The 27,623-nt window shown below is 35.9% G+C and overlaps 1 protein-coding gene across 3 annotated transcripts in view; it reads right to left on the minus strand.

The window, feature by feature from the left end:
- WDR70 (WD repeat domain 70) overlaps positions 1–27,623 on the minus strand; it is a 310,665-nt gene that overhangs the window by 249,706 nt on the left and 33,336 nt on the right. For all 3 annotated transcript variants that reach the window (XM_072824838.1, XM_072824837.1, XM_072824836.1), the window contains exon 5: positions 24,684–24,879. In XM_072824838.1, the coding sequence (XP_072680939.1) occupies positions 24,684–24,879 (196 nt within the window). The remainder of the gene's footprint in view (positions 1–24,683; positions 24,880–27,623) is intronic.

The following is a 27,623-nucleotide window of genomic DNA, read 5'->3' on the forward strand; positions in this document are numbered from 1 at the left end:
TTCACAACTTGAATTAATTATCCACTGGAAGCCTCAAGTCCTTAGCCTCCTGTCTACAAAAAGTAAGTATTTATTAGGATGATTCATTTGAGAAACAAAGCACAGAGCTACTACGATGACCAAATGAGTTAATGTGACAAAGTACTTTATAGCCCTTTATAAGTAAGAAATTATTATGAGCCTATAGCTACAAAGTACATATTTTAGAAACTGTTGGGAGACCAGGTATAAAACGCCTTGAGATTTAAAAAAAAAGTTTCACCAAGTTTCAGAATCTTAGACATGTAGTGCAGAATTACTTCAACAAAGGGGATCCCTGGGTGGCTCAGCGGTTTAGTGCCTGCCTTCAGCCCAGGGTGTGATTCTGGAGTCCCGGGATCGAGTCCCACATCAGGCTCCCTGCATGGAGCCTGTGTCTCCCTCTGCCTGTGTCTCTGCCTCTCGCTCTGTGTCTCTCTCGGGCTGCCCAATATATCTTCTTAATTGGAGATAATAAAGATTACCTACTGATAGCTTGTTTAAAAAAAAAAAAGCAAATCTGTGAGGAAAAAATAATACACAATACATGTTTGTACTTATCATAATGTGTTTATATATCCCTCTAAAACATAGAAACAATGATCAATTATCAATATTTCATATCCACTCTTCAAATGTTTTTGTGTACTTTTAAGATAAAATATTTGAAGCCACAGGCAGATTTAATGAAAGCCATACACAATAAACACTAAGAATCCCAAAACAAGGAAGACACAGGCTTTGTCCTCAGAAACTATGAAAAATACACACTTGTAAACAAATAATTGTATCACAATTATGATCATTTTATCATGGTTGTGACGAGACAATAATAGAAGAATCTCCTATGTAAATCATACACAAAACTAAACTCAAAATGTATCAAAGACCTAAATGTAAGAACTAAAACCATAAAACTATTAGAAAAAAAACAGGAGTAAACTTTTGTGACCTTGAGTTAAGCTTCTTAGATAGGACACCAAAAGCACAAACAACAACAGAAAAAAATAAACTGGGTTTCACCAAAATTTAAAGTTATTGTACTCCAAAGTATACCATCAAAAAGGTGATGGACAACTCATAGAATGAGAGAAAATATTTGGAAATCATACGTCTGACAAGGGACTTATGTCCAGAATATATAAAGAACCCTTATAACTCAACAACAGACAAGCCAACTGAAACAGGAAAAGAATCTGAAAAGATATTCCTTCAAAGAAGATATACAAATGGCCAATAAGCACATGAAACAACGTTCAACATCATGTTTATTTAGAAAAATACAAATCAAATCCACAGTGAGAGACCACTTCACACTTACTAGGACAGCTATAATCACAAAGACAGACAATAACATGTGTTGGTGAGGATGTGAAAAATTGAATCCTTATAGACTACTGGTGGGATTTTAAATGATGTAGCCTCTCTGAAAAAGTTCCTCAAAATATTAAACCCAGTTATCATATGACCCAGTAATTCCACTCCTAGATATAAATCTCCAAAACAAAAAGTATGTACCCATACAAAAACTTCTACATAAATGTCCATAACAGATGTCCATCAACTAATGAATGCATTAAAAAAATGTGGTATGTCACACAATGGAATATTGTATGACAATATTGGGAATAAAAAAGAATGAAGTACTTCATATATTCTATAACATGGATGAACCTTGAAAACATTATGCTATGTGAAAGAAATCAATATAAAGAACATTTATTTTATTACTTCAGTGATATTAAATGTCCAGAACAAACAAATGCACAGAGACAGAAAGTAGATTAGTGATTGCCAGGAGTTGGGGGTAGGGTAGTGAGGAGAAAACAGGAAGTTAAAGAGTGCAATATTTTTGGGGGGAGGAGGAAAATGTCATAAAATTAGGTGGTTGCACAACTCTGTGATTATACTAACACTCACTGAATTATATACCTGAAAATTGTGAATTTTAGCACATACAAATTATATCTCAATAAAGCTGTTAAGATATAAAATAACAGAGGAATATAACAAAGAAGTAGCATAAAGAAGGAGGTATTCAATTCTATTTTTGTGGATCAATGACCTTTTCACAAAGAGAAAAGCTGGATCCTTAAAACTGAAAAAGTTCTTCCCTGATGAAGGAGTCAGGTATGTCACAATGCACCTTACAAGGGTCCATGCTTACACAGCTTAACAAGCGAATGGAGTTGTACTTGGTGTTGCCTATCATCCAGGGAGAAGGAAGAGCATATTGGAATGCATGAGTTAGTCATATTCAAAGACTGTTCGTAGTTTATATGGATGGGGCATGAGGCAAGTTTAAGAGAGAGGCAAGAGGTGACTTGCAAAGCAGGATGGGTTACAACCAGAGATAAAGGAGAGAGTAATGGTTAAGCACACGGATTCTAGAGCAGATTCCCTAGATTCAAAAGCTAGCTCCAACATTTACTACTGAGTGGCCTTGGGAAAGTGACTTAGCATCTCTGAGTATCAGTTTTCTTATCTGTCAACAGAGGATAACAGTACCAGGAGGATTAAAGGAGCTATTTCACCTTCAGTGCTTAAGACAATGCTGTACAAAGGAAGTATCCACTGTCAATAATATTATTTGGTTCTAGATCTGAGCATCTGCTTATTTCTTTATCATAAATCAAACAAAAGGAGACTGCAGAGGCAGAAAATTGTGGCTTAACAGTGAATTCCTGGTTTGCTGGAGATCCCTTTTATGACTGTAAAAAAAAAAAAGAAAAAAGAAAAAAAAAGAAAAATCAGGCCTGTGCCACTAACTTCTTCATTAAAAACAAAACAAAACAAAACAAAAAAACCACTTAATTCTCATTTATACTCTGCAAGGCTCTTGGGATGCAAAACTGAATTAAAACTCCCTAATTGTGATCCATATCAGTAGTGAAATGGCAACATTACCAACCAACAGCTGCCTGGTAGACTATGTGAATCAACTTGGTGGTCTTGGTCTTATTTCAAATTCACAATTAGCTGCACTTCTAGCACTCAGCACAAATAGTATGAACAAAATGTCTTTCCAAATAAGGATCAAAGTCTATAGAAGAATAAAGAAAGTAAGCTCTGTTGGAGCTGCTTCAATATGTACTTACATGCCATTCTATTAATTTAGTACTTAAAAATATAAAATTTATTCAAATGCAAACTTGACAATCATGGTAACAGGAAAGTACCTAATTCCACTAAAGGAAAAAATTATGTCAATTGGGGTAAATATTCATGATTTTCTAGAAATTCATTATTATAATGGCACTTTTTAAAATTGTAAGATTAAAGCATTGAGAAATCTTTCTCAAAACTGACACATGGAGATCTCCCACTTTTACTCATGTAAACAGAAAGGGTGAAAGATCAAGGGAGCTGCTGTATTTTCAAATATTGTGTCTATACCTACTAAACTGACAAAATGATATATATTTTCTATAACTGTCTTCTTGAACATTTAGAGGAATGTAAAAAGTAATTACATAACCCTCATCCTTAAGAATACTTATAGTTGGGAAGGCAGAAGAAAAAAATGAAAGCTGTAAGTAAAGCAACCCAAAGCAAAATTTTTAAGCTGAGTAGGGCAGTGGATGGAACATGTGACTCTTGATGTTGGGGTTAAGTTTGAGCCTCACACTGGATATAGAGATTACTTAAAAATAGTATCTTTAAAAAATAAAATAATAAAATAACAAACTGAGGTAAGAAATAGGAGGAAATTACACTGAATTAAGTGTTAAAAAAAAATCTTTAAGGTAAAATGAAATATGAGTGAAACAGCCAAGAGGTGAGGCATACATAGGAAGATGTTAGGATCTGGAAAGAAAAGCGAAATGAAAACACAAGATAAAAAAGGAGGATTCCACATGGATAAATAACAAGTGAAGGACTCTGGAAGGGCAATTACAAGAGGCTTTTTTAAGGGCCAATTACAACAGTATTAATAGAACTATTAAGTGTGAATAATTCAACCTTCTGAACCTAGGATCAAAAAACATAAAGTGTCAAAAAAAATACCAGTGCTATGAGCAGAGAGAGAATGGGTTGGATGGGGGTGGGAGGGGTCATTTTTCAAACTAAAATTTATGATAGTATAACATGGCATCAAAGACTCTATAGGACTGACTTTGGCAAGGATTACTAAGAGGATTCTTTTTGCAAAAAAATATTCAAGGCCTTCATCAATTTTCTCAAAGGCTCTTAATCCTATGATATTCCAATCATTTATCACCCTTGTCAATTTTCCTTTTTTTCACTTAAGAACTGGTATAACTAAATCCTCATTTGACAATGGCTTTGGATAGAGCAAAGGACGTCCTTAACATCACTTCCACAGAGTTAATGACAATTTATATCTGCAAGGTTTGCAATTTACTGTACAGTATATACATGATAATGACAAAAATTTAGCAAAGTAAATATACCTACATGTTAAAACAACTTGTAGTTAAGACTAAAATCAGTCAGATAAAAAGTACCCTCCTGCCTTACTCACTGCAGTTAAATTACGCTTTTATTATTTGCATAAACCAGTCTGTCTTTAGGGGCACCTAGGTGGCTTAGTCAGCTATGCATCCAACTTTTGATTTTGGCTCAGGTCATGATCTCAGGGTGGTACGATGGAACCTGGCATTGGGCTCTGCAGGGAGTCAGCTTGAGATTCTTTCCCTGCAACCCTGCACATGTGCACACGTGCACACTTTCTCTTTCAAACAAATCTTAAAAAAAAAAAAAAAAAACTAGTCATCTTCATCACTACACACTATCTACAACAAATAAAGAAAATGGTTCATGCTACCAGTGTCATTCACATTACAATTACACAAAATATCTGTTGGGGGGCGAAAAGCCACTGCTCAAAGGCAGAAAGGACATACACTAGTGATTCTTCCTGCCAGCCACCTGAGAAGGTACAAAAGCCTACCTGGCAATGGGAGTTTAAGAAAGACTGCAGCCTTGTAACAAAGGAATCATGGCAAGACTATCCTGAAAATGTAGGGCTGAGTATTGACTCCTGAGCTTCTAAATGATAACTGTGACTGTATTAGAAGCTAGCTTTGATTCAATGAAATATTTAGGGGGCAAGAAAGTAACTTTGACCACAGCTAAGGACTGGCTTTCACTGAACAAATATTCCTTGAGCATCTACTATGTCTCAGGTACCAGTCAAGCCAATGGGGATACAATAAAAGAGATAATATAACTGCCCTCATGGAACTTGTATTACTGTGAGGAGAAAGACAGCAAGTCAGTAAGTAGCAAAACAAACAAAAAGTGTCAAATAACAATAACTACCATAAAGCAATGTCAGAAAAAGCAGTGGAGTAGAGTGGAGGTACTTATACAAGGTGGTCAAAGAGGTAACACCTGCACAAAGATCCACATGAAATGAGGGAATCCCGTAAAGCTCTGAAAGCTACTTGTATAGGAGAGAGTAAACAGAAAGGCTCTGTAAGGGAAGAAGCATAGATGGTAAAAGAAAAGCAGAAAGGTCACCGTGGGTAGAGAAGAGTGAGCAAGACAGGAGTGAAAAGGGATGAAGTCAGAAAGATGTAAGGAAGCCAAGTCATGCAGGCCTTAGAGGTCAAGGCAGGGAACTTGGATTTCTCCATCATGACAGAAGAAACTGGAGGGTTTACTGACAGGAAAGTGACAAGGGAAGTAGGGAAGTGGTAAGATCTGATATGTGTTTTTAAAAGTTTAGATTACTAAACTTTATTATTTGACTTTATAGGCTTAAGTCTTAAATTCTAAAGAGGCTATCCTTAATATTCCTGCCATTAAGCCTTATTATATAGTTACTGACCTAAAAAGCTTAAAAAGCTTAAAGAAGAAAAAAAAAGCTTAAAGATACCCAAAAAAAAAAAAAACCTGTAAATATATATACTGTCAAATCACAAAATAGTTTTTCTGCATTTTTAAAAAATAATTATTCCAGCATTAATGTCAACCTAAACCTCACTTGTTCCAATTTGTAGAAGACACTGTTCATAGAGTCTTTTTTTTTCCTTCCACTATAGACAGTAGACAGTTGAATAAAATGGATTTTTGCCAAAAGTCAAAATGTCTCTATTGCCCCCTAGTGCCCATCTAAAGAATGAAGACCTTCACATATTCGCAGCTTGGACAGAAAGCAACACACTCAATTTCGGAATAGAGCTTCTAGCAACCTCTGCTGACAGAATCTTGCAGGTGTAATTAAATTGCTCTGTTTTAAGGAACATTAATTGCCTCTGAAGTTAAAATCATTAAGCTTCTTCACACTGTTTTTTTTTTAAGACTTTTCTTCCCAGTAAGCTGCAATTAAATTAGAATTGGTCATTAATCAAATATTGGTAATGATGATGAAAACAATAATAAAGCCCAGTAATTCTGAGTGCTTAGTATGTGTCAATCCCTATCTTCAGTGTTTACTTAAATCATCTCATTATCAATTTCTGAGAACTGAAAGAGAATTTTTACCTACTTCTAGTTCTTCAACATTTCCCTCCCTATGCATGAAAAGAAACTGACTGCTACAGGTGGCTGGCAATGACCAAGGCCAGGGGATGAGAAGCCTCAGACCAGAAGTCAGAGAAGCACAGTGGTTGCCCAAACTTGGACTCTTCACCACAGAACGTGCCAGCCAGGGAGTCAGAGAAAGTTCATGGAAAACAGGTGCTCATAACTAAAAAGTCACTGTTAACAGCTAGCCTTTAGCTACAGTGATAAAAAAAAAAAGCAACTTTACATTTTCTGCAGTAAGAGGATAAGAGGATAGCAAGGCTAATAAAAATCCTCAATAATTCCAAAGTCTCTACTTAATTATAAGTTATAACCTTTTTTACATTAAAAAAAATCAGCATCAGGCACAAAAGATACAATTTAAAAATTACTTTTTACTCTTTTCTCTGACCCTAATTTGAATTTTTGTTCATTAAACTAAAAAAAAATAATAAATCTTAAAGAACTAAAAAATAATAATAATAAATCTTAAAATACTAAATATTTCTAATGAGTTAACAGTTGGTGTAGTTTAACAAAATTTAGTAATGGTTTGCATACTGTTTTTATTTGCATTCTATTTGAAGGAACAATTCCATTACCATCATAGGTAAGTAAAATGAAATAAAGGAAGAATATAAAAGCAAACTTGTCATCAAGAGAATTATGACATACAACATTAACATTTCCATTCCAGTGACCTCAACAATTAGTAATACTAGACCAACTACTAACCAGCACTGAAGTAAACTACATATAAAAAACAACAGAATTAATCATAACCTGGTGGTGCAGCTTTTAATGTATCTCCTAATTATGTTCTCTCATAATTTCCCTTCCAATTATACTGTTATCAAAAACTCATTCTTCCAAAGTTTTGTGACTAGGGACACCCAGGTGGCTCAGTGGTTGAGCCTCTGCCTTTGCCTCAGGTCGTGATTCCGGGGTTACGGGACTGAGTCCCCACATCAGGCTCCTCTGCAGGGAGCCTGCTTCTCCCTCTGCCTGTGTCTCTCTGCCTCTCTCTCTAGGTCTCTCATGAATAAATAAAATATTTAAAAATAAATAAACAAGTAACAAAAATTTGTGACTAGAAGGAAGCACAAAAACTATTTGGGTGATAGAAATGTCCTATATCTTGTTTTGGATGGTGCCTAAACACAAAATATGCAATTACCAACATCCACCAAATTGAACCTTTAAGATCTGTGTACATTATTATATATAATTTACACCTCAATAAAAACAACTACACTTCCTTTTTGTTTTGTCAGACCTTTTTAAGAATAGAAAACTATAACTTCTTCTGCCTCATTTGACAGGTAGGTTGATAGGTAGTTATAGTCTATATTAAAATAATTATCTTTTGACTCACAGCAGCTCCTATAATTATTAAACTATTATGTAACTAAAATGTAAACTCAGATCAATCAATCAACAAATAAATAAGTTATAAACTTAGAACAAGGCAAACATAATGGTTCTTCCAGACATAGGTATCTTTATACATTTCTATACTTATATATCCTCTGTTCACCCCTCTATCCTCACTTCCATTTTTTATGTAAAAACCAAGGATTGTTACATCACAAAGAGAGAACATCTTCAAATGTCATAAAACGAAATGTTCAATTATAAAAACAAAATACACTCAATTCCACTTGATAAACATTTACTCTGTATGTACTATATATACTACAGCAGAGGTTTTAAGAGTTTTTTAAAATTTCTGAACCATTTATATGGAAGTCCCTAAACTTGGTATCATTACATATGATTGCAAAGTGGAGGCAAAGGAGTTAAGCACACAAATAATGATTTAACAAGGAAAACAGTTTGTGTTTGCTATAGAAGGCAGAAAGCCTTTCCAAGTCTGGGAAGTAAAACATGCAGTTGGCATGTGGAGAGGCTGTTTGGAGGAAGTCACATTTGAAATGGTTCCTAAAGGCTAAACAGAATTTTAACAAGCAGAAACTGGAGGAAGTGAAAGAAGCATTAAAGTTTTGACGAGCACCAACTCAAAACTTTGTTGGGGAGAATTCATAAGCAAACAGGAATTGGTGGGGTCTGATACATTTATAAATCAGACCTTCCATATATTAGCCTATACTGATGAAAAATTAGATATGTCCTTAAAATATATATCCTAAATTACTGCTACAACCAATGGTAAATGGGAACTGAATCATATGTCAGTTGTGGAAAATAATAAAAGAGCGAGAAGGAGGTAAAACTCCTCTTAAAAAATTATAATCATAAACACAATTGAGGAGGGACACCTGGGTGGTTCAGTCGGTTAAGTGTCTGCCTTTGGCTCAGGTCATGATCCCAAGGTCCTGGGATACAGCCCTACATCGGGCTCACTGCTCAGTGGAGTCGGCTTCTTCCTCTCCCTTTGCCCCTTCCCCTGCTGATGGTCTCTCTCTTTCTCTCAAATAAATAATTAAAATTTTAAGAAACACACACACATTCAATTGAGGAAACTGCTGATTTTTACAGGTATAACTTGCTTCACTACAGAGGCATATTTCCCTAAATTGAAGAATGTAAAATACACTTCTCTAGAATGGTACTTGCTAGGGGAAGATGGTAGAGAAAAAGTGGAGCTGTTGTTTAATGGATGTAGTTTCAGTTTTGCCAGATGAAAAGCTCTAGTGATCTGCTGCACAACAATCTGTTGCACAACTGGATACAGTTCACATTACTATACACACTTAAAAGTGATTAAGATGGTAAATTTTATGTTACATGTATTTAACCACAGTAAAGAAAAAAATAAGATTTGAAAATAAACAACTCATGCTTAAGGTTGAAAAAAATAAAATTTAGGGGCACCCAAGTGGCTCAGTCAGTTAAGGTCTGCCTTTAGCTTGGCTCATGATCCCAAGAGCCTGGGATCTGGGCCCAAATTGGGCTCTCTGCTCAGTGGGAAGCCTGCTTCTCCTTCCCCTCTGCTTGCTGCTCCCCCTGTTTGTGAGCACTCTCTCCATCAAATAAATATCTTTTTAAAAAATAAAATTTAAAAATTTAAAATAATGAATTTAAAAATAAAATGTACTTTCTCTGTTAAGGAATCCTTCTTCTATAAAATCCAAGGTGATTCCCTCTCCAAAGAGCCTCCTCGATGGAAGTGATGTATTTATGAGCCAAGGAATGCCAAGGATTGCCAGCAACCACAAGACGTTAGGGGAGAAACATGGAACAGATTCTCCCTTAGAGCCTCTGGGAGGAACCAACCCTACTGACACCTTGATATTGGACTCCTGGCTTCCAGAATGTGAGAGAATAAATTTCTGTTGTTCTAAGCCAAAAAAAAAAAAAAAAGAGCCTCCTCATGCCACTCTTCAGGAAAGTAGCATTTGGAATATCTAATACCTTAGGTAGTTGAGGGAGGAGGGATTTTTGCATTCTTTGTGTTCCTTTGGCTGCCTACACACATACTTCAATCTCTTCTGGATTGTGTCCTTTTCTCATTGACATGCTGAAGCTGTCCTCTCTCTTGATCTATGCCAGAGCACTGATGTGCAGCAGGCTTATTTAGTCATCAACTATGACCTTCTCACCAAGAGGGAAAACTGTATCTACAGAATCAGTCATGGTACGCAATTTGGTGTAAAGGGTATGGCTATTAACATGGTGACAGAAGAGGACAAGATGACTCTTCAAGACATCAAGACCTTCTACAACACCTCCAGTGAGGAGATGCTCCTCACTGTTGCTGACCTCATCTGAGGGGCTGTCCTCCTACCTAGCCCTACTCAGCGTTCAGACCATGGGGGGCTAAGGAGGAGCAGAAAGGAGAAAGCAAAGGAGCCAAAGGATGGACATCTTGTCATTTTTTTCCACCTTTTCATAAATGTCACTTTTTGAGGCAAATATATATATTTTTTATATATGCATATATATATAAACACATATATATATGTTTTTAAAATATTTTTTAAAATAAAAAAGGAAATTGTTCTGTAGTTTTAAGTCCATTTCTATACCTCCATTTCCCTTCTGAGTATTTTTTTTAGTTATTTTTAAAGATTATTTATTTATTTGAGGGGGGGGGCAGAGGGAGAAGCAGGCTCCATGCAGGGTGCCTGACGTGGGACTCGATCCCAGGTCTCCAGGATCTCGCCCTGGGCGGAAGGCAGCGCTAAACCGCTGGGCCACTAAAGCTGCCCCCCTTATGAGTATTTTGATGATTCTCTGTATAACTGAACCTGACAAATATATAGTTGAACTTGACTATATCTTAGGGCTTGACCTAGGGCTAGTTTTATGAATTCTTTCTTTAATAAAATGAACCAAAAATACTGCAATTCATTCTGAAGAAAAAACAGTACCAAAACAGCAGGATATAACAGATACCAAAAAAAAAAAAAAATTCAAATGAAATTCACGCATGCTAATATAGTAACCAAATCCTAACAGTTTAAAGATTGCATTAGTATCTATAAATTTTACATGGTTTGCTCCTTTGGAGAAAAGTAGCGATAATACATTTACAATGAGCAAAATAAAATCAAGTAGAGTCTAAGTCATACAATAGGAAAGGACTAGTGACAAGGGCTAAAAACTTTCTAAAAAAGTAAATAATTTGCCATTACTAATACCAAAAGCACCGAACACTGAATATAAATTTATGTTCACCACAGAGGTGCTAACTGGCTTCCCCATCTCTGCATCATCCATCGTTTCTGATGGAAGCACTGAATTTTAGCTACAATCCTGGCTTCCTAAAGTAAATGCTATATTTCTCATATAAAAGTTCAAAATCAGTAGCCTTCTTTATCCCTTCTGCATTCCTCCTGATAAAAATGCAAAAATCATAGCTACAGTTTGACCACACATCTTGAAACCCACATACTAAGGATGGTAGAACAAAAGGACAGAAGCAAGCTAATCTGTGGTGCCCTGAACCTACAAGCTTGTTCTGGTCCATTTAACTACTGATTGCATTTATGTGAGATAGAAAGAAACGACCTCTATGCTATTTTCCATTTTTTCAGCATCAGCCAAATTACATAATACAGTAGTCCTCCCTTCACCATAGTTTCACTTTCCATTTTCATTACCCACTTCGTCGTGGTCAGAAGGTCAACTGTAGCCTAACACACTTTAGCATCAATGCCTATGTCATTCTCTTCACTTCATCTCATCACATAGTATTTTATCATCTCACATCAGCACAAGGTAAGTATTTTGATAGAGACCACATTCACATAATTCTTATTACATTATATTGTTATGATTGTTCTATTTTATCACATCCCAACTCCATGGCTTCCAAATAAGGGTGGTAGCACATAATGTTAAAAGCATAGACAGCCTGGGTTTAAACAGCAACTCTACCACTTAATAGCCAGATAAAGGAGCAAATAAGCAAACTGGGCAAATAATTTAAATTCTGTGGAAAAAAAAGAAAAATATTTACTGATTTTTAGTGGTTCTTACTCAAATTCTTTTTTGGACTGAAAAGATTTATACTGTTCTTTACATTCAGACATATCTTTCACTAAGCTTACTCCTAATTTTTCACATTTTTCACTGTTGTTCATTTTTAATCCTTTAAACTGCATATAAAATTAAGTTAAAATAAAAATAAACTTACTAAAAATCTGTTACAAAAGTTTTGATTAGTTCTTTTTTATGTTAGGTAGTCACACTAAATACAACAATAATCTAACTTTTTTTCTAATATGCAATTCTGATTATTTTATTTTGACTTGTTTAATTGGCAAAAATGTCTAGAATAATAATGCAACAGTTACCATCTTTTATTCTAGGTTTTAAAGGGAATAGCTCTAGTGTTCCTTAATTATTTATAACACTGCTAGTAGGAAGCATGAGTGAATTATTTAGTGAGATATAAAAATTTCCTTTTAGTTTTTAGATGTTTTTATTTAGAAATATTTAGCAATAACATCAAAAAAATTTTTAACATCAAAAATTTTTAATTCACTTTTTGCTATATATTAAAATAGATGACCACAATGATAAATAAAAACAGGAACCATTCTAAGGGTTCAAAATCCATTCATTCATTCATTCATTCATTCAATGAATCATCTACACAATTCCAGTTGAATATTTTATTAGCCCATTTTACAGAGGAGGGAAGAAACACATAAGAGAGGTTAAGTAACGTGCCCAAAGTCACACAGCTTGAAAGTGAAAGCTCCATGTGGCCTAAAATCCATTCTCTTAAACACTACTCTATTGTTTCCCTGTATCTATAATTTACTTTTTATTGCCTGGATTACTATTATATTAGTCCAGTTAACAGTGGAAGCTGGGAAACAATCTTAAGTGGCTACTGCTGTTGGAGTGATACTGGATTCACTAAGATGGTAGTAATGGAGATGGAAAGGAATGATCTGGCTGGAAAGAGAGCTAAACAGACTTGTAATGAATTGCATGCGAGGCAGAAGGAAAAGAAAGTAACCAAGAAAGGTGACAAGGTTTTGTGGCCTATCCATTAGCAAATACTTAGAACTCTGCTTCCTATGTTTTGTTAACTTTATGTTCCTTGCTTTTCTATTTTCCTTCATTCTTCCTAACTTATGCTTTCTTATAGTATTTCACTTCATTAAATCCTTTTAGGAACAAGGTAAGATAGGAATTTATTCAGAGTACTAAGATTTTTTTTTTTTAAGATTTTATTCATTTATTCATGAGGGAGAGAGAGAGGCAGAGACACAGGCAGAGGGAGAAGCAGTCTCCACGCAGGGAGCCCGACGTGGGACTCATTTCCTGGTCTTCAGGATCACACCCTGGGCTGATGGAGGCACTAAACCACTGAGCCACCGGGGCTGCCCAAGATTTATTTTATATTCATGTTCAATATCATTCTGTTTGGAATTTTTTTCTGTTCTAATTTTTTTTTCTTTTCTCTCTTTTTAAAAATTTTTATTTAAATTCTATTCAGTCAGGCACCTGGCTGGCTCAGTGGCTGAGCTTCTGCCTTCAGCTCAGGGAGTAATCCCAGGGTCCTGGGATCCAGTCCCCCACATCAGGCTCCCTGCATGGAGCTGCTTCTCCCTCTGCCTGTGTCTCTGCCTCTCTCTCTCTTTTTCTGTGTCTCTCATGAATAAATAAATAAAATCTATAAAAAAAAAAAAAAATTCGGGCAGCCCCCGGTGGCTTTGCGGTTTAGCGCCACCTTCAACCTGGGGCGTGATCCTGGGGTCCTGGGATCGAGTCTCACATCAGACTCCCTGCATGGAGCCAGCTTCTCCCTCTGCCTGTGTCTGTGCCTCTCATGAATAAATAAATAAAATCTTTTATAATTAATTAATTAATTAAAAATTTTTAAGGATTCGATTTAGCTAACATATACTGTATTATTAGTTTCAGGGGTAGATTTTAATGATTCATCACTTGCAAATAACTTCAAGTGACCTCCTTAATGCCCAAATTCATTTTAGATTTTTTTAATTAGAAATGCCTTATCTGTTCCAATTTTTAAATTAAGATCTTAATTGCTTTACAATGAAGGAATGTTGACTGAATGTAACCCCATTATTTGTTTCTAATCACAGGTACAACTTCTGATCAATATGGAAACTAGAAAAGAATAGAAAAGTGTGAGGCAGAACAAAACAAAAATTCTCTTCATTCCCACAATCCAGAAACTAGCAATGTAAATACTTTTCTCCATGCATATGTTACCATTTAAATTTTTCAAATCATACTTCTGGTAGTTTTACAGCATTCCCTAGTGCTACTGAAAACTCTTATTAAACACGTTCAATAAAAAATAAATAAATAAATAAACATGTTCAATGACTGCACAGTATTTTATGATTTTATGACTATACAATTTACTTGTCCTTTCTCCAGTTACTACACATGTATTCACATTATTTACCATTATTCTAATATTTCACATACATTTATTATTTTGAAACATTTTTAGACATGAAAACTTTCTGACAAGAGAAAGCTTTGAGCAAGCTCAACATAACAAAACTTAACATTTTTTTGGACAAATTTTAAAATTTATTTATATTTTGCCTTTAAAAGCCAGAACAAATTTCACTTTATGGAAAGTCAGCTTATTAAAATACAAAAAGCGCACTTAAACAAGAAAGCCAGTTTCCTGGTACCACCAGTAATCTAGACATACTCTGATCAGTTCCCTCAAATGAAAGCAGAAGGTCCAATGCCCTCATCCACCATTCCCAGATAATGGTCCACAGAACACATTCTGAAAAGATTATAAATAGTACTGCAATAAACATCTTTGGGCATAAAGCTTTTTCCAAATTTTCTCAGAATCCCAGAAGTAATATTACTGAAATTAAAGGAAATAAGATTTTTAAGGCTCTCAATACTTAATAATATAGTTTCAATAATGAAAACAATTGTAAGAGCTACTGGCTCAATTCCTAGGCTATTTCCCTGTTCACAGTCCTTCACTGACCATGATTTAATAGGTATAATTCAAGATAAGCATAAAAATATTTAAAAATGGATATGATACAAAAGGCCAGGAGCTTACCATCTCTCTCATGTCTTTCCCAAAAGCAACTAACAGTAGCACATCTAAAGATATCAACCACCACATACTATGGAAGAAAGATTTTCTGCAAAATAATAATCAAAATGAATATTACTTCTAAGTTATTTGGGAGAAAGAATATTATAAGTCTTATATGAAAACTTCAAAGTGGCTTCACTGTCACTGAAAAACAAGGCAGCAATACCATATCCTTCCTTTTTGAGAAATGTTATTTTGTAAGCAATATTCCATGTCTTTAAATATCCATGATACATGATATAGATCATAACTTACAGAGTTACCGTAATATAGTTAACCTATTTAAGTAAGCAGCCACAGCAGATTGGGAAGAGGTGGTATGACAGGCGAACTGGGAAGATACTTACTTGTAGGGCCTTTTGTTACAATGCAGATTGCAGGTGTTGGGGCAGGGTCCACCCCAGTCCTACTGAATCCACTTCCAGATTACAAAGCCGAAGCATACATATTTTTTAATTGTATCACAGAGGATTCTTACATTCAGACTAAGAACCACTGGGTTAAAAAAAAAAGTTATTTTAAAAATATTTTTCCATTAATTTCAATAATACTTATTAAAATATTTAGCCAATCAAGTATGTGAACTTGGATGCTTTTCTACTAAGTAGAATGTCTAAAAAGCCATAGTGCTTTGCAAGTTTCTGAGCAACAAAATAATCAAACTGTATTCAGGAATCCCCAGATGGAGTCCTGCCTGATGTGGTAGTTTATTTTCCCTCATTTAGGGAATGAGTACTATTACTTGCAATGTGGCTCGTGTTACAAATAGTTTAGCCTTGAAGCAGTGAGGAAAAGGGATTGAACAGAAGATCCGAAAGGCAGAGACAAGCTAAACGGCTTCAGCAAAAGTTTAAGTAGGAGAAAATAAAAGCTCAAGTTTAATCTTCAAAGTTGAATTTAGAACTTTGTTGGAGCTTAAATACGGACATGTTTCATGAGTCATGAGAAAGCTAGATCTGAAGTTCAAACAAGATAGACCAATGCTTCCAAGGGCTCTCAGTGAATAGAAGTCATGAGGACACTAGACCATCCTCACATCATACCAAAAATAGACTCAAAATGGATGAAGGACCTAAATGTAAGACAGGAATCCATCAAAATCCTAGAGAAGAACACAGGCAGCAACCTCTTTGACCTCAGCTGGAGCAACTTCTTGCTAGATACGTCTCCAAAGGCAATGAAAACAAAGGCAAAAATGAACTATTGGGACTTCATCAAGATAAAAAGCCTTTGCACAGCAAAGGAAACAGTGAACAAACCAAAAGGCAACTGGTAGAATGAGAGATTTTACAAATGACATATCAGATAAAGGGCTAATATCCAAAATCTATAAAGAACTTATCAGGGATCCCTGGGTGGCGCAGCGGTTTAGCGCCTGACTTTGGCCCAGGGCACGATCCTGGAGACCCGGGATCGAATCCCACGTCGGGCTCCCAGTACATGGAGCCTGCTTCTCCCTCTGCCTATGTCTCTGCCTCTCTCTCTCTCTCTCTGTGTGTGACTATCATAAATAAATAAAAATTAAAAAAAAAAAAAGAACTTATCAAACTCAACACCCTTAAAACAAATAATCCAATCAAGGAATGGGCAGAAAATATGAACAGGTATTTCTCCAAAGACATAAAAATGGCCAACAGACACATGAAAAAATGCTCAACATCACTTGGCATCAGGGAAATACAAATCAAAACCACAATAAGATACCAACTCACACTAGTCAGAATGGCTAAAATTAATAAGTCAGGAAATGACAGATGTTGTGAGGTTGTAGAGAGGGGAATTCACATACACTGGTGGTAGGAATGCAAGCTGGTGTAGCCATTCTGGAAAAACAGTATGGGGTTCCTCAAAAAGTTGAAAATAGAGCTACCCTACAACCTAGCAACCGTACTACTGGGTATTTAACCCAAAGACATAAGTCTAGTGACCCAAAGAGGCACCTGCACCCCAATGCTTATAGCAGTAATGTCTACAATGTCCAAACAATGAAGAGCCCAGATATCCATCAACAGATAGATGGATAAAGAAGATGTGGTATTATATACAATGGAATACTACTACTCAGCCAGCAAAAAAAAAAAAAAAAAAAAAGGAAAAGAAAAGAAATCTTGCCATTTGCAAAGACATGGATGGAACTAAATGGATATTATGCTGTGCAAAGTAAGTCAATCAGAGAAAGACAATTATCATATGATTTCACTTATATGTGAAATTTAAGAAACAAACAGAGGATCATAGGAATAAGAGAGAAAACAATAAAATAAGATGAAATCAGAGAAGGAGACAAACCGTAAGAGACTCTTAATCATAGGAAATAAACTGAGGGTCACTGGAAGTGGGGGAAAGAGTAACTGGGTGATGGACATTCAGGAGGGCACATGATGTAATGAGCACTGGGTATTATGTAAGACTGATGAATCACTAACCTGTACCTCTGAAACCAATAATACATTTATGTTAATTGAATTTAAAATTAAATTTTAAAAAAGGCAACATGCCTATAACAAAAACAAAACAAAATAAAAAAAGGAGTCATGAGGACAAGATGTAGGAAACTGCACCCAGGCCAAACATGAAATGATAAGGCAAGCAAGAATGGATCCTCAGGGAATGATGATGGTTGGGGAAAGGTGAGGAAATACAAAATAGTAAAAGACACTAGCAGAAATGTAAGCACCATCAGAACAGGGATTTGTTGGCTTTATTCATTACTGTATCCCCAACATCTAAAAGTACCTGACTCATAAAAAGTGCTAAATAGGGATGCCTAGATGGCTCAGTGGTTAAGTATCTGCCTTTGCTCAGGTTGTGATCCTGGGGTCCTGGGATCAAATCCCACGACAAGCTCCCCAAAGGGAGCCTGCTTCTCCCTCTGCCTACATCTCTGCCTCTCTCTGTCTCTCATAAATAAATAAAATCTTTGAAAAAATGTGCTAAATAAAAATATACTGAATAAACAAAGAAAGAGGCAGCAAACCAATAGCATAAATAAATGGCAAAGAAAGAGTTTCAAGAAAGAAGAAATCAACACTGTCCAGTATTGCAGAGGTACAGAATGAGAAGGGAGAAAGGGCTTCAGATTTGGATATTTTGATTTTGTCAGTGAGGATCTATAGGAGAACAGTTTCAGTGAAATTATAAGGCAAAAACTGACCACAAAAATTTCAGGAGAAAATGTGATGAAAAAGTAGAGGTGGCAAACAGACGCTGCTTTTGAGACATCTGAGGAGAAAGGAAATTAGATACTAGCTTGGAGGGAAAATTAATTTAAGGAAGATTTTAGTATGTTTGCAAGCTTAAAGCCAACAGCTGGTAGAAAGAAAAAGGCTGAAAACACAAAAAGGAACAAAAGGCACAAAAGATTGAAAGGTGGTGATGAAACCAAGCATGAAAGAAAAAAGGAGAGGAAATCAAGGAGAGGAGGGACAATATAAGTATGTATCAGGGATATATCAGTATATCCCAAACTTTAAAAATATAACTAGCATTCTGATACATAAAACAGTCTCTTATAATTTTGCCTAGCATTACTCCAAACTGATTGCCTGAAGGAACTAAATTCAGTTTTTGAATCAACAAAGAATTATTAGGCCCTAAGAATTACTAGGTCCTAAGAACAAGATTCCTTCAAAGGCCAGAAATATTTGAATTCAATGTTGAAACATAAGCCAAACATTGCTATGTAAATAATCTAAAATAAATCATGCTAATTTATCTGTCTAGATCCCACAACATTCACATTCAAGACAGTAATACCAGATTTTCCTTGCCTATGATCTCTGACTCCTGAAGGCTGCCAGTATCTCGTTTATCAAATGCAGCAAGTAGTAGAAAAGTTGTGTTTTCACTCAGAACCTAAAAAACAGCCTAAGGTTGCCACACATCTGCTACTATTAAACCACAGTTTAAAACCTGATGGACTCCATTGAAGGCAAATATAATTTATCCCAAATCAAAGAAGGCCACTGCAAAGCCACATTCACAACATCGGCAAATTTCTGAGCCATCTGCTTCACCCACCATCTCTGCCCTAGCCTTAGAAATGCTGGTTATGATATATATCCAAAAGGGAAACAGAAGGAGAATTGGAATAGACATAAGGAACCTCCCACTCCTGTTTTGTCTCCCTTCCAAAGTTTTAGTTGATCCATTAACAATGCTAATAAACTTTGCATTATCAATTAGTGCATACTTTAAAATTAAGGCTGTTGTGGGTGGGGGGATGGGGTAACTGGGTGACCAGCACTGAGGAGGGTACTTGCTGGGATGAGCACTGGGTGTTATATCAAATGTTGGCAAATTGAATTTAAATAAAAATAAATTAGGGGATCCCTGGGTGGCTGGGGATCCCTGGGTGGCTCAGCGGTTTGGCACCTGCCTTTGGCCCAGGGCGCAGTCCTGGAGTCCCGGGATTGAGTCCTGAGTCAGGCTCCCGGCATGGAGCCTGCTTCTCCCCCTGCTTCTCCCTCTGCCTGTGTCTCTGCCTCTCTCTCTCTCTCTCTCTATCATAAAGAAATAAAATCTTTAAAAAAATTTTAAATAAATAAATAAAATTAAAAATGAAAATAAAAATAAAATTACAGCTGTTATCAATACACTTATCAACAGCCTTGCTTTTCATACTATTATCAGCATTTTCTTTTACTATGTTGACAAAAAAAAAGGCACACCATAAAAAGACTTAATAATTAACTTTCAAAAGACTCAATATATATAATCTTATAAAAAAAAAAAAACAAAAAACAGGGGCACCTAGGTGACTCAGTCAGTTAAGTGTCTGACTTTTTTTTTTTTTTTTTTTTGGCGTTGACTCCTTATTTCAGCTCAGGTTAGGATCAAGCTTCACATTGGGCTCCCTGCTCAGCAGGAAGCCTGCTTGAGATGGGAGCCCGCTTCTCCTTCTCTCTCTGCCCTTCCCCCAGGTCATGCTTGCTCACTCTCCCACAGTCTCCCCCTGTCTCTCAAATAAAAAAAATCTTTAAGAAAAACAGAAAACAAAACAAAACAAAACAAAAAAACCCACACACCCAGAAAACCATTATTCAGTCTCCTGAAATGCTTCAATTATAGCCATGAAAGGCCAAAGCTTACAAACAAGCTTCAAAGTCCCATATCCAAGCATGCTTTTACTTCTCTGCATAGCTGCATTTAGGGTTTATTCACACATCAGTTCTATGTCAAAGGCCTGATCATCTTTATCAACTTTCTATTCTAGGTAAATTGATTTTTGCATCATCCAGAATCTAACCCTGTAAATTGTGCCTTTGTTCCTGCCATTTACTCTTCACAGATAGGTTGTGGCCTACCCCACCATGCTCATTAAAATGTAACCCTCTACAAGGTTCATTCAAATTCCATGCCTTCCAGAAAGCTGCTCTACTCCATACTGATCTCTGGATTTGATCTCATCAGCCTCATCTTTCCATTTACCCCTAATAAAACTAATTACATGATATTTCATGCACTAATTACATGATACTTCACCACGATAACATGTACTTGCATACATCTGGGCTTTGGCTACAGCAATTTTGTTCCTGTTCACGAACAGCCTTCTTTTTCTCCATTCTCCGTTCTTCAGCCTCTTTTTTTTTTTAAGATTTTATTTATTTGTTTGTTTGTTTATTTATTCATGAGAGACACAGAGAGAGGTAGGCAGAGGGAGAAGCAAGCTCCTCAAGGGGAGCCCAATGCAGGACTCGATTCCTGGACTGGGATCACACCCTGAGCTGAAGGCAGACATTCAATCGCTGAGCCACCCAGGCTTCACTGTTCTTCAGCCTCTTTTTTTTTTGTTCTTCAGCCTCTTGTCAGTCTTGCAAACCTATATTAATCAGCTCAGGCTACCATAACAAAACACCACAAACTAGGCTTAAACATCAGAAATTTATTTTCTCAGAGTTCTGGAGGCTAGAAGTCCAAGATCAAGGTGTCGGCAAATTTGGATTCTGTTGAGAGCTTTCTTCCTGGCTTGTTAGATGCCTACCTTCTTGCTTTGTTATATGCAGACCTGGCTCTCTCGTGTTTCTCTTCTTATAAGCACACTAATCCTATAAGATCAGAGTCCATCCTTATGACCTAATTTAACCTGAATTACTTCCATAGTCTCATCTCCAAATGCAGCCATAGTGGGGGGTTAGGGCTTCAACACATGAATTTTGAAGGCACACAAACATTCACTACACAATATTCTCACATTTTATGATCAAATTAAATATTACCAACTCTGTGAACTATGCAAAATAATTACGTACATCTTTTTCATGTCACAGAATGTTGTGACCTAGATGTGACCTTCCTGTTACTTCTGATTTATCCAAATGCGCTTGAAAAGAAAATATTAGATAGGTGTTCTATATATGTTCGGTTAAAAAAAATATGCATTTGTATTGTTCACTACTATACTCTTACTAGTTTTCTTAACAATTTCTGAATCTCTCCATCATGATTGTAGATTTGTCTATTCCTTGTTAATTCTGTCAAATTTTTTTTTAAAGATTTTATTTATTCATTCATGATAGACACAGAGAGAGAGAGGCAGAGGGAGAAGCAGGCTCCATGCAGGGAGCTCGATGTGGGACTCGATCCCGGAACTCCAGGATCATGCCTGGACCGAAGGCAGGTGCCAAACCGCTGAGCCACCTAGGGATCCCCAATTCTGTCAAATTTTGATTTAAATCTATGTGTTAAATTCAGAGGTTAAGGAATGCCAAATTTTCCAGAATAAATTGTTTCCTTTACCACTAAGTAATGACATTCATTTGGCTAATTAGACTAATTATGACTTAAAAATTATTTTGTCTTACATTAATTTTATAAGATTAATCAGTTATCTTTCAATTAGTATTTTCCTGCTATATTCTATTCCTCTTTCTTTCAACTCTTCTATGTCATTACATTTTAGGTTTATCATTTGTAAACAGATTATACCCGAATTTTTAAATCTAATCTGAGAATTTTAAGTGGCAAGTTAGTCCACTTACATTTATTGTTAATACTGATATATGTGTATTCATGTCTACCACCTTATTTTTTTATCTTTATTTACCAAAATTTTTTTCTCTACTTCTTTTTTCTCCTTTCCTGTCTTTTACTGGAATGATGGAGTCTTCTTCAATGGCATATTAAGAGCATTGCAATGGAAGTGGTACACACACTAAGGGGGAGCATTTTCTGTAAAGAACCTTAAAACAATAATAAAATCAACCAAAGATGAGTGTTTTTCATTATCATCATTTGCTGGCAATTCTAAAACGTCAGTTTAGAATTTTGTTTTTTACTATGATTAGTGCTCAGTTTTGATAATATATATGAAAGCTTCAAATTGGCATACTTTTATTTTTCAATAAATATTGTATCCTACCTGAAGTTAATTTAGAGAACTTCCTGTTATACAGTCTGCACCATAACACACACATACATACTGACATACGGTCTGCACCGCAACATGCACATAAAATACTGATATGTATGTTTACAGATAATGTTTTGAGTCATTCAAGCTTACTTCAAGTGTAGTTTCATATCTCCAATCCTTGCTGTACTACAAATTTCTGCATTTAAGCAGCAGATTCAAAACAAACTGATATATTAAAACAAAGAAACAATACTTGAGTATCTCTCATTCTGTTATTCTTTGAATGTTATTCTTTGAGAAAAAACAAAAGACAGGAGACTAGGTTGGCAGAAGAATTCAAAAGGGCAATGTTTGTATGCCTAATTGTTCTCACCAAAAACATTCTAAAGCAGAGCATTTGATGACAATATTTACCATAATCTAGCCATTTTTCTGATTTTTACAAAAAAAAACTTTAGAAGTTTTTATCAAATATATTACAAAATGGTATTTTCCTAGAAAAGATAAGTTAGTGAAAACAGGTATTTTTTAATATTTATTTATTTTTAAAGATTTTATTCATTTATTCATGAGAGAGAGAGAGGCAGAGACACAGGTAGAGGGAGAAGCAAGCTCCATGCAGGGAGCCCGATGCAGGACTCGACCCCGGGTCCTCAGGATCATGACCTGGGCTGAAGGCGGCGCTAAACTGCTGAGCCACCCAGGCTGCCCCAAGCAGGTATTTTTTAAAAGCCACTAGAATTGGTATCAAAATAAAAAATATATATATATGGTCAACACCACAGTTTCAGATATCTATTATGAAACAAGGTTTCAATGAAACTATCAAATTTATCCTATGTGCCTTCTTTTTAATTTCACATACATGTGCATACACTATTATACACACATACATCTCATGTTTCACATGAAAAAATTTTTTCAAAATTAAAATTAAAAGCTTTCTTTGATCAGGGGCACCTCGATGGCTCAGTGGATTAGCGTCCCAACTCTTGGTTCCACTCAGGTTATGATCTCAGGATCTTGAGATCAAGCCCTGCATTGGACTCGGCCCTCAGCCTGGAGTTAGCTTGAAATTCTTTATCCCTCCCTCTTTGTGCCTCTCTGCTGGCATGTTCTCTCTCTCTCTCTGTCTCTAAAATAAATAAATAAAAAGCTTTCTTTGATCATCCATGAATTAACATAAATTGACAAATTTGGTATATTGGGTATTGAACAAGAATATGCAAAGAAGGCCCATTTTGTGAAGTCACTGACGGATCTGCAAAAGTTGTTTCTTTTCTGATCATTACTTGTTTCATCTCATAATCATTACAGAAAATAACTTATCACAGAAGAGGGTGATATTAAAAAATTATCCACTCCAGGTATCAAGCACACAAAGTATACAACAATGGTTTTATGTTTTCTTTTCCTATTTGGGGGTTATACAACTTATTTCTGTTCTTTGGGCAATTACTCTTAAATTATAACTTGCATACTTAAACTAAAGTTAATGAATAGCTCTAGCCTCCTCCTAAATAATACAAGGACTTCAAAATGAATGAACTGATTCTACTCTATCTTCCATGTTATTGCTTTTAATTTTAGATCCACTTTGTTTTTAAATTCCCCTAAATTGGGGCACCTGGTGGCTCAGTTGGTTAAGGACTGCCTTTGACTCAGGTCATGATCACAGGGTCCTGGGACTCAGCTCCAAGTGGGGCTCCCTGCTCAGCGGGGAGTCTCCTCCTCCCTCTGCCTCTCTCTCCACTCATGCATGTTCTCTCTCCTTCTTTCTCTCAAATAGATAAAATCTTATTAAGAAAAAGCCTAAAATTATTTGGGATCCCTGGGTGGCGCAGCGGTTTAGCGCCTGCCTTTGGCCCAGGGCGCGATCCTGGGGACCCGGGATCGAGTCCCACATCGGGCTCCCGGTGCATGGAGCCTGCTTCTCCCTCTGCCTGTGTCTCTGCCTCTCTCTCTCTCTGTGTGACTATCATAAATAAATAAAAATTAAAAAAAAAAAAGAAAAAGCCTAAAATTATTCATTACCATTATTTACACTACATGCTTATGTAGATTTAACAAAATGTTTATTAATTAACTCCCCTTTTTTTTAACTCTCTGCTTCCTCTTATCCATTTATTATTTCAGAGTTATATTTCCCTATTCCTCATACATCCTTTAGAGTACTTTCAACAAGGGCTATCAGTAGTAAACTCAAAACTGTTTTTTATTTGCTCTCAATCATAAATAACAGCAGGAAACTGACCCCTACACTACTCTAATGAAGTGTTAAATTACTACTGAAATACTTACCTCCTCCTCCTCTGAATCACCATCATCATCATCATCTTCTTCTGCTTCTTCATAAAGAGGTGGAGGTAAAGGACCGAGGATATCTTCCTCGATATGATTACTTGGTTCTTCCATCATTTTAAGAGGTAAAGGAGGGCCAATTAACTCATCATCAGAAGAACCAGAACTCTCTTCACTCTCACTGCTGCTTGTATCCCTGAAAATACAGAAACATAAACTCTTTGCCTCTGCTGCAACAAAGAATACACTCTAGAGATAATACTAAATTCCCAGGAAACCCTGCTTTTGCCTTTTAACAACTGTGTTTTATTTTAAATTAATTAATTAATGTGTAACTTGTTAAATCTGTAAATCAAGCATTAAATGTGTAACTCGGATACTATTTTATCTTAAAGTAAAAAGTTTCTTTTATCTACTTATCTTAACCTAAATGTAAATTAAAGTGCCCATTAGGTCATCCTAACTCATAAAGAGCCAGCAGAACAACTGGAATATGGAAGAAAAACTACAAAATACTACATCCATAAGAAAGAAAACCACCAAGATGACCAATGTCTCTCTTTACTATAACTGAATCCAATCACTGTTTACCAAAGAAGCAAATAAAGCCAGTTGTGTGAGAAAACATTTCAATATATTTTCTGAAATACAAATTATTTGTTAATTCAAATTTGCAGAGTTGCTAAAATGTTATATGTAGCAACCCTGGATTCTACAACTATCTTAGTCTAGAGAGTATCCCACTGATTCTCAACTGTTTTTTCACCCAGCACACTTGTGAACTGTTACACACTTTCATTGAGGTCTTTATTACACACCTCTAGACATTCTGAAAGTCACCACCTCCACCTCCTACCGCATCCCAAAGGGTTGAGAATTACATTCCTAATTATATCAATTCTATCAAATATTTTATAAAATTCAAAGTAATACTGCCCTCTACTAAAATATTTCTAGTATGGGGCACCCGGGTGGTTCAGTGGGTTAAGCATCTGTCTTCAACTCAGGTTATGATCCCAAGTTCCAGGATCAAATCCTGAATTGGACTCCCCACTCAGCGGGGAGTCTGTTTCTCCCTCTGACTCTCCCCCATCTCATGCTCTCTCTCTCTCTCTCTCTCTCTCTCTCTCTCAAATAAATAAAATACTAAAAAATTAAACATGTCTAGTATGTAAACTCTATGAAAGCAGAAATCTGTTGTGTTCATTGCTGTCTCTAACACCTTATCTAAATGATACCCAACATATAACAGGCAATCAATATCTAATGAAGAAAAAATGAAATTTTTCTTTTTTATTTTCATCTAAATTCAATATATCAAAGAAAATGCATACATGCATGCTGTCCATATACAAAGGTTCCTACCTTTAGAGCAGGCAAAGCTTCACAAAGAGAGTTTTCTCTTTGTTTTTGCAATGGTTTAGCTCCCTAGGCTCCAGCCCCACAGGCCTTCTTTCAAACTGAAGAGGTTAAGGTTGGTCCAGCATGAGGGTCTTTGCACTTGCAAGTCCCCTCTGCAGGAATGGATTTTTAAATGGCTTTTTTGTTCATTCAGATCTCATCAAATATCACCTCCTCAAAGAGGATTTATATGCCCCCTTTCTCAACTTTATGGAACACACTGCTATCAGTCACCATTTTCTTCATTATCTTACTTCGATTATCTTTATCACATACCTAAATTATCTTATTTGATTGGTTATGTAGTTGTTTATAATCTGTTATCTGTCTCCTCAAACACCCCACAACAATAGGAGCTCACAGATATCATTTGACTTGTTAATTGCTATAGCCCCAATGCCTAAAGCAGTGCTTACTCCACAACAGATACTCAATAACAGCTGAATGACTGAGTACATTTTTATTAAAGTAGTCACACTCCAAAATTTTCTCATCAAGTCACAAATTCTAGCTATACTAGTTTAAAAATCACAGATTTTCACAGACTTTCTGAATGCAAAATTATTGAGGGCACAGACAGCTCTAAACTAAAATATTAATCCTTAGCACCTATGCTTTAACTGAGTTAACTTGTTCAGAAATAAGCACTGAACTGAGAACTAAATGAATCCATATTGATTTCATGGCTGACTATATAGTCTTAATACTGACATGAAACTGAATGGAATGTATCAGCTTCTATGCAGCTTCTAGTTTCACTTCGGTCTTCCTGCTTCTAATGTACACAAGACAAAAAATAATAATTTTTAACAGATTTTCAATTTCTGAAAAACAAAGTCCATTAAATTATGTCCAAAAATGTGACAGAAAACAGAACCATTCCACATTTAAAATATGCCTTAATTCAATGGGGTACCAAGTTATGAACCTGAGAAATAATATGTATCTGAGGAGTCAAAAACCTAATATTTTTCTCAGCTGACTTTTTTAAAAGATTTTATTAGAGAGAGAGATAAAGAAAGAGAAACACAAGGAGGGGGAATGGCAGAGGGAGGAACAAGCAGACTTCTCGCTGAGCAAGGAGCCCAACATGGGGCCCAATTCCAAGACCCAGGATCACAACGTAAGCCAAGGGCAGATGCTTAACCAGCTGAGCCACCCAAGCAAGCACCCCTCAGCTGACTTTTTAAAAGAGAGCTTAGCTAAGCATTAAATATGTAATTATAGGAGATGCCTGGGTCCCCTAAAATCAATCAATCAATCAATCAATCTGAATGAAATACAGCCAACAGAGAAGAATTCCAGAACCAAATTAAAATTATCATTAGAAATAATTTAGATATAACAAGCATGCATCTAAAGATAGTGAAGAAAATGATCACCATGTAATGACTGCTGAACATCCATAAAATAGAAAACTAAGCTGCAATGTACCTTACATTACATATTGGAATCACCAAGATAAGCCAAAAGCCATGACAAGAAAAAAGTTGGACCCCGACTTCACACCATATGCAAAATTAACCCAAAATGAATCAA

This window comes from Canis lupus, chromosome 4 (genome assembly GCF_048164855.1).
Source record: "Canis lupus baileyi chromosome 4, mCanLup2.hap1, whole genome shotgun sequence".
NCBI lineage: Eukaryota > Metazoa > Chordata > Mammalia > Carnivora > Canidae > Canis > Canis lupus.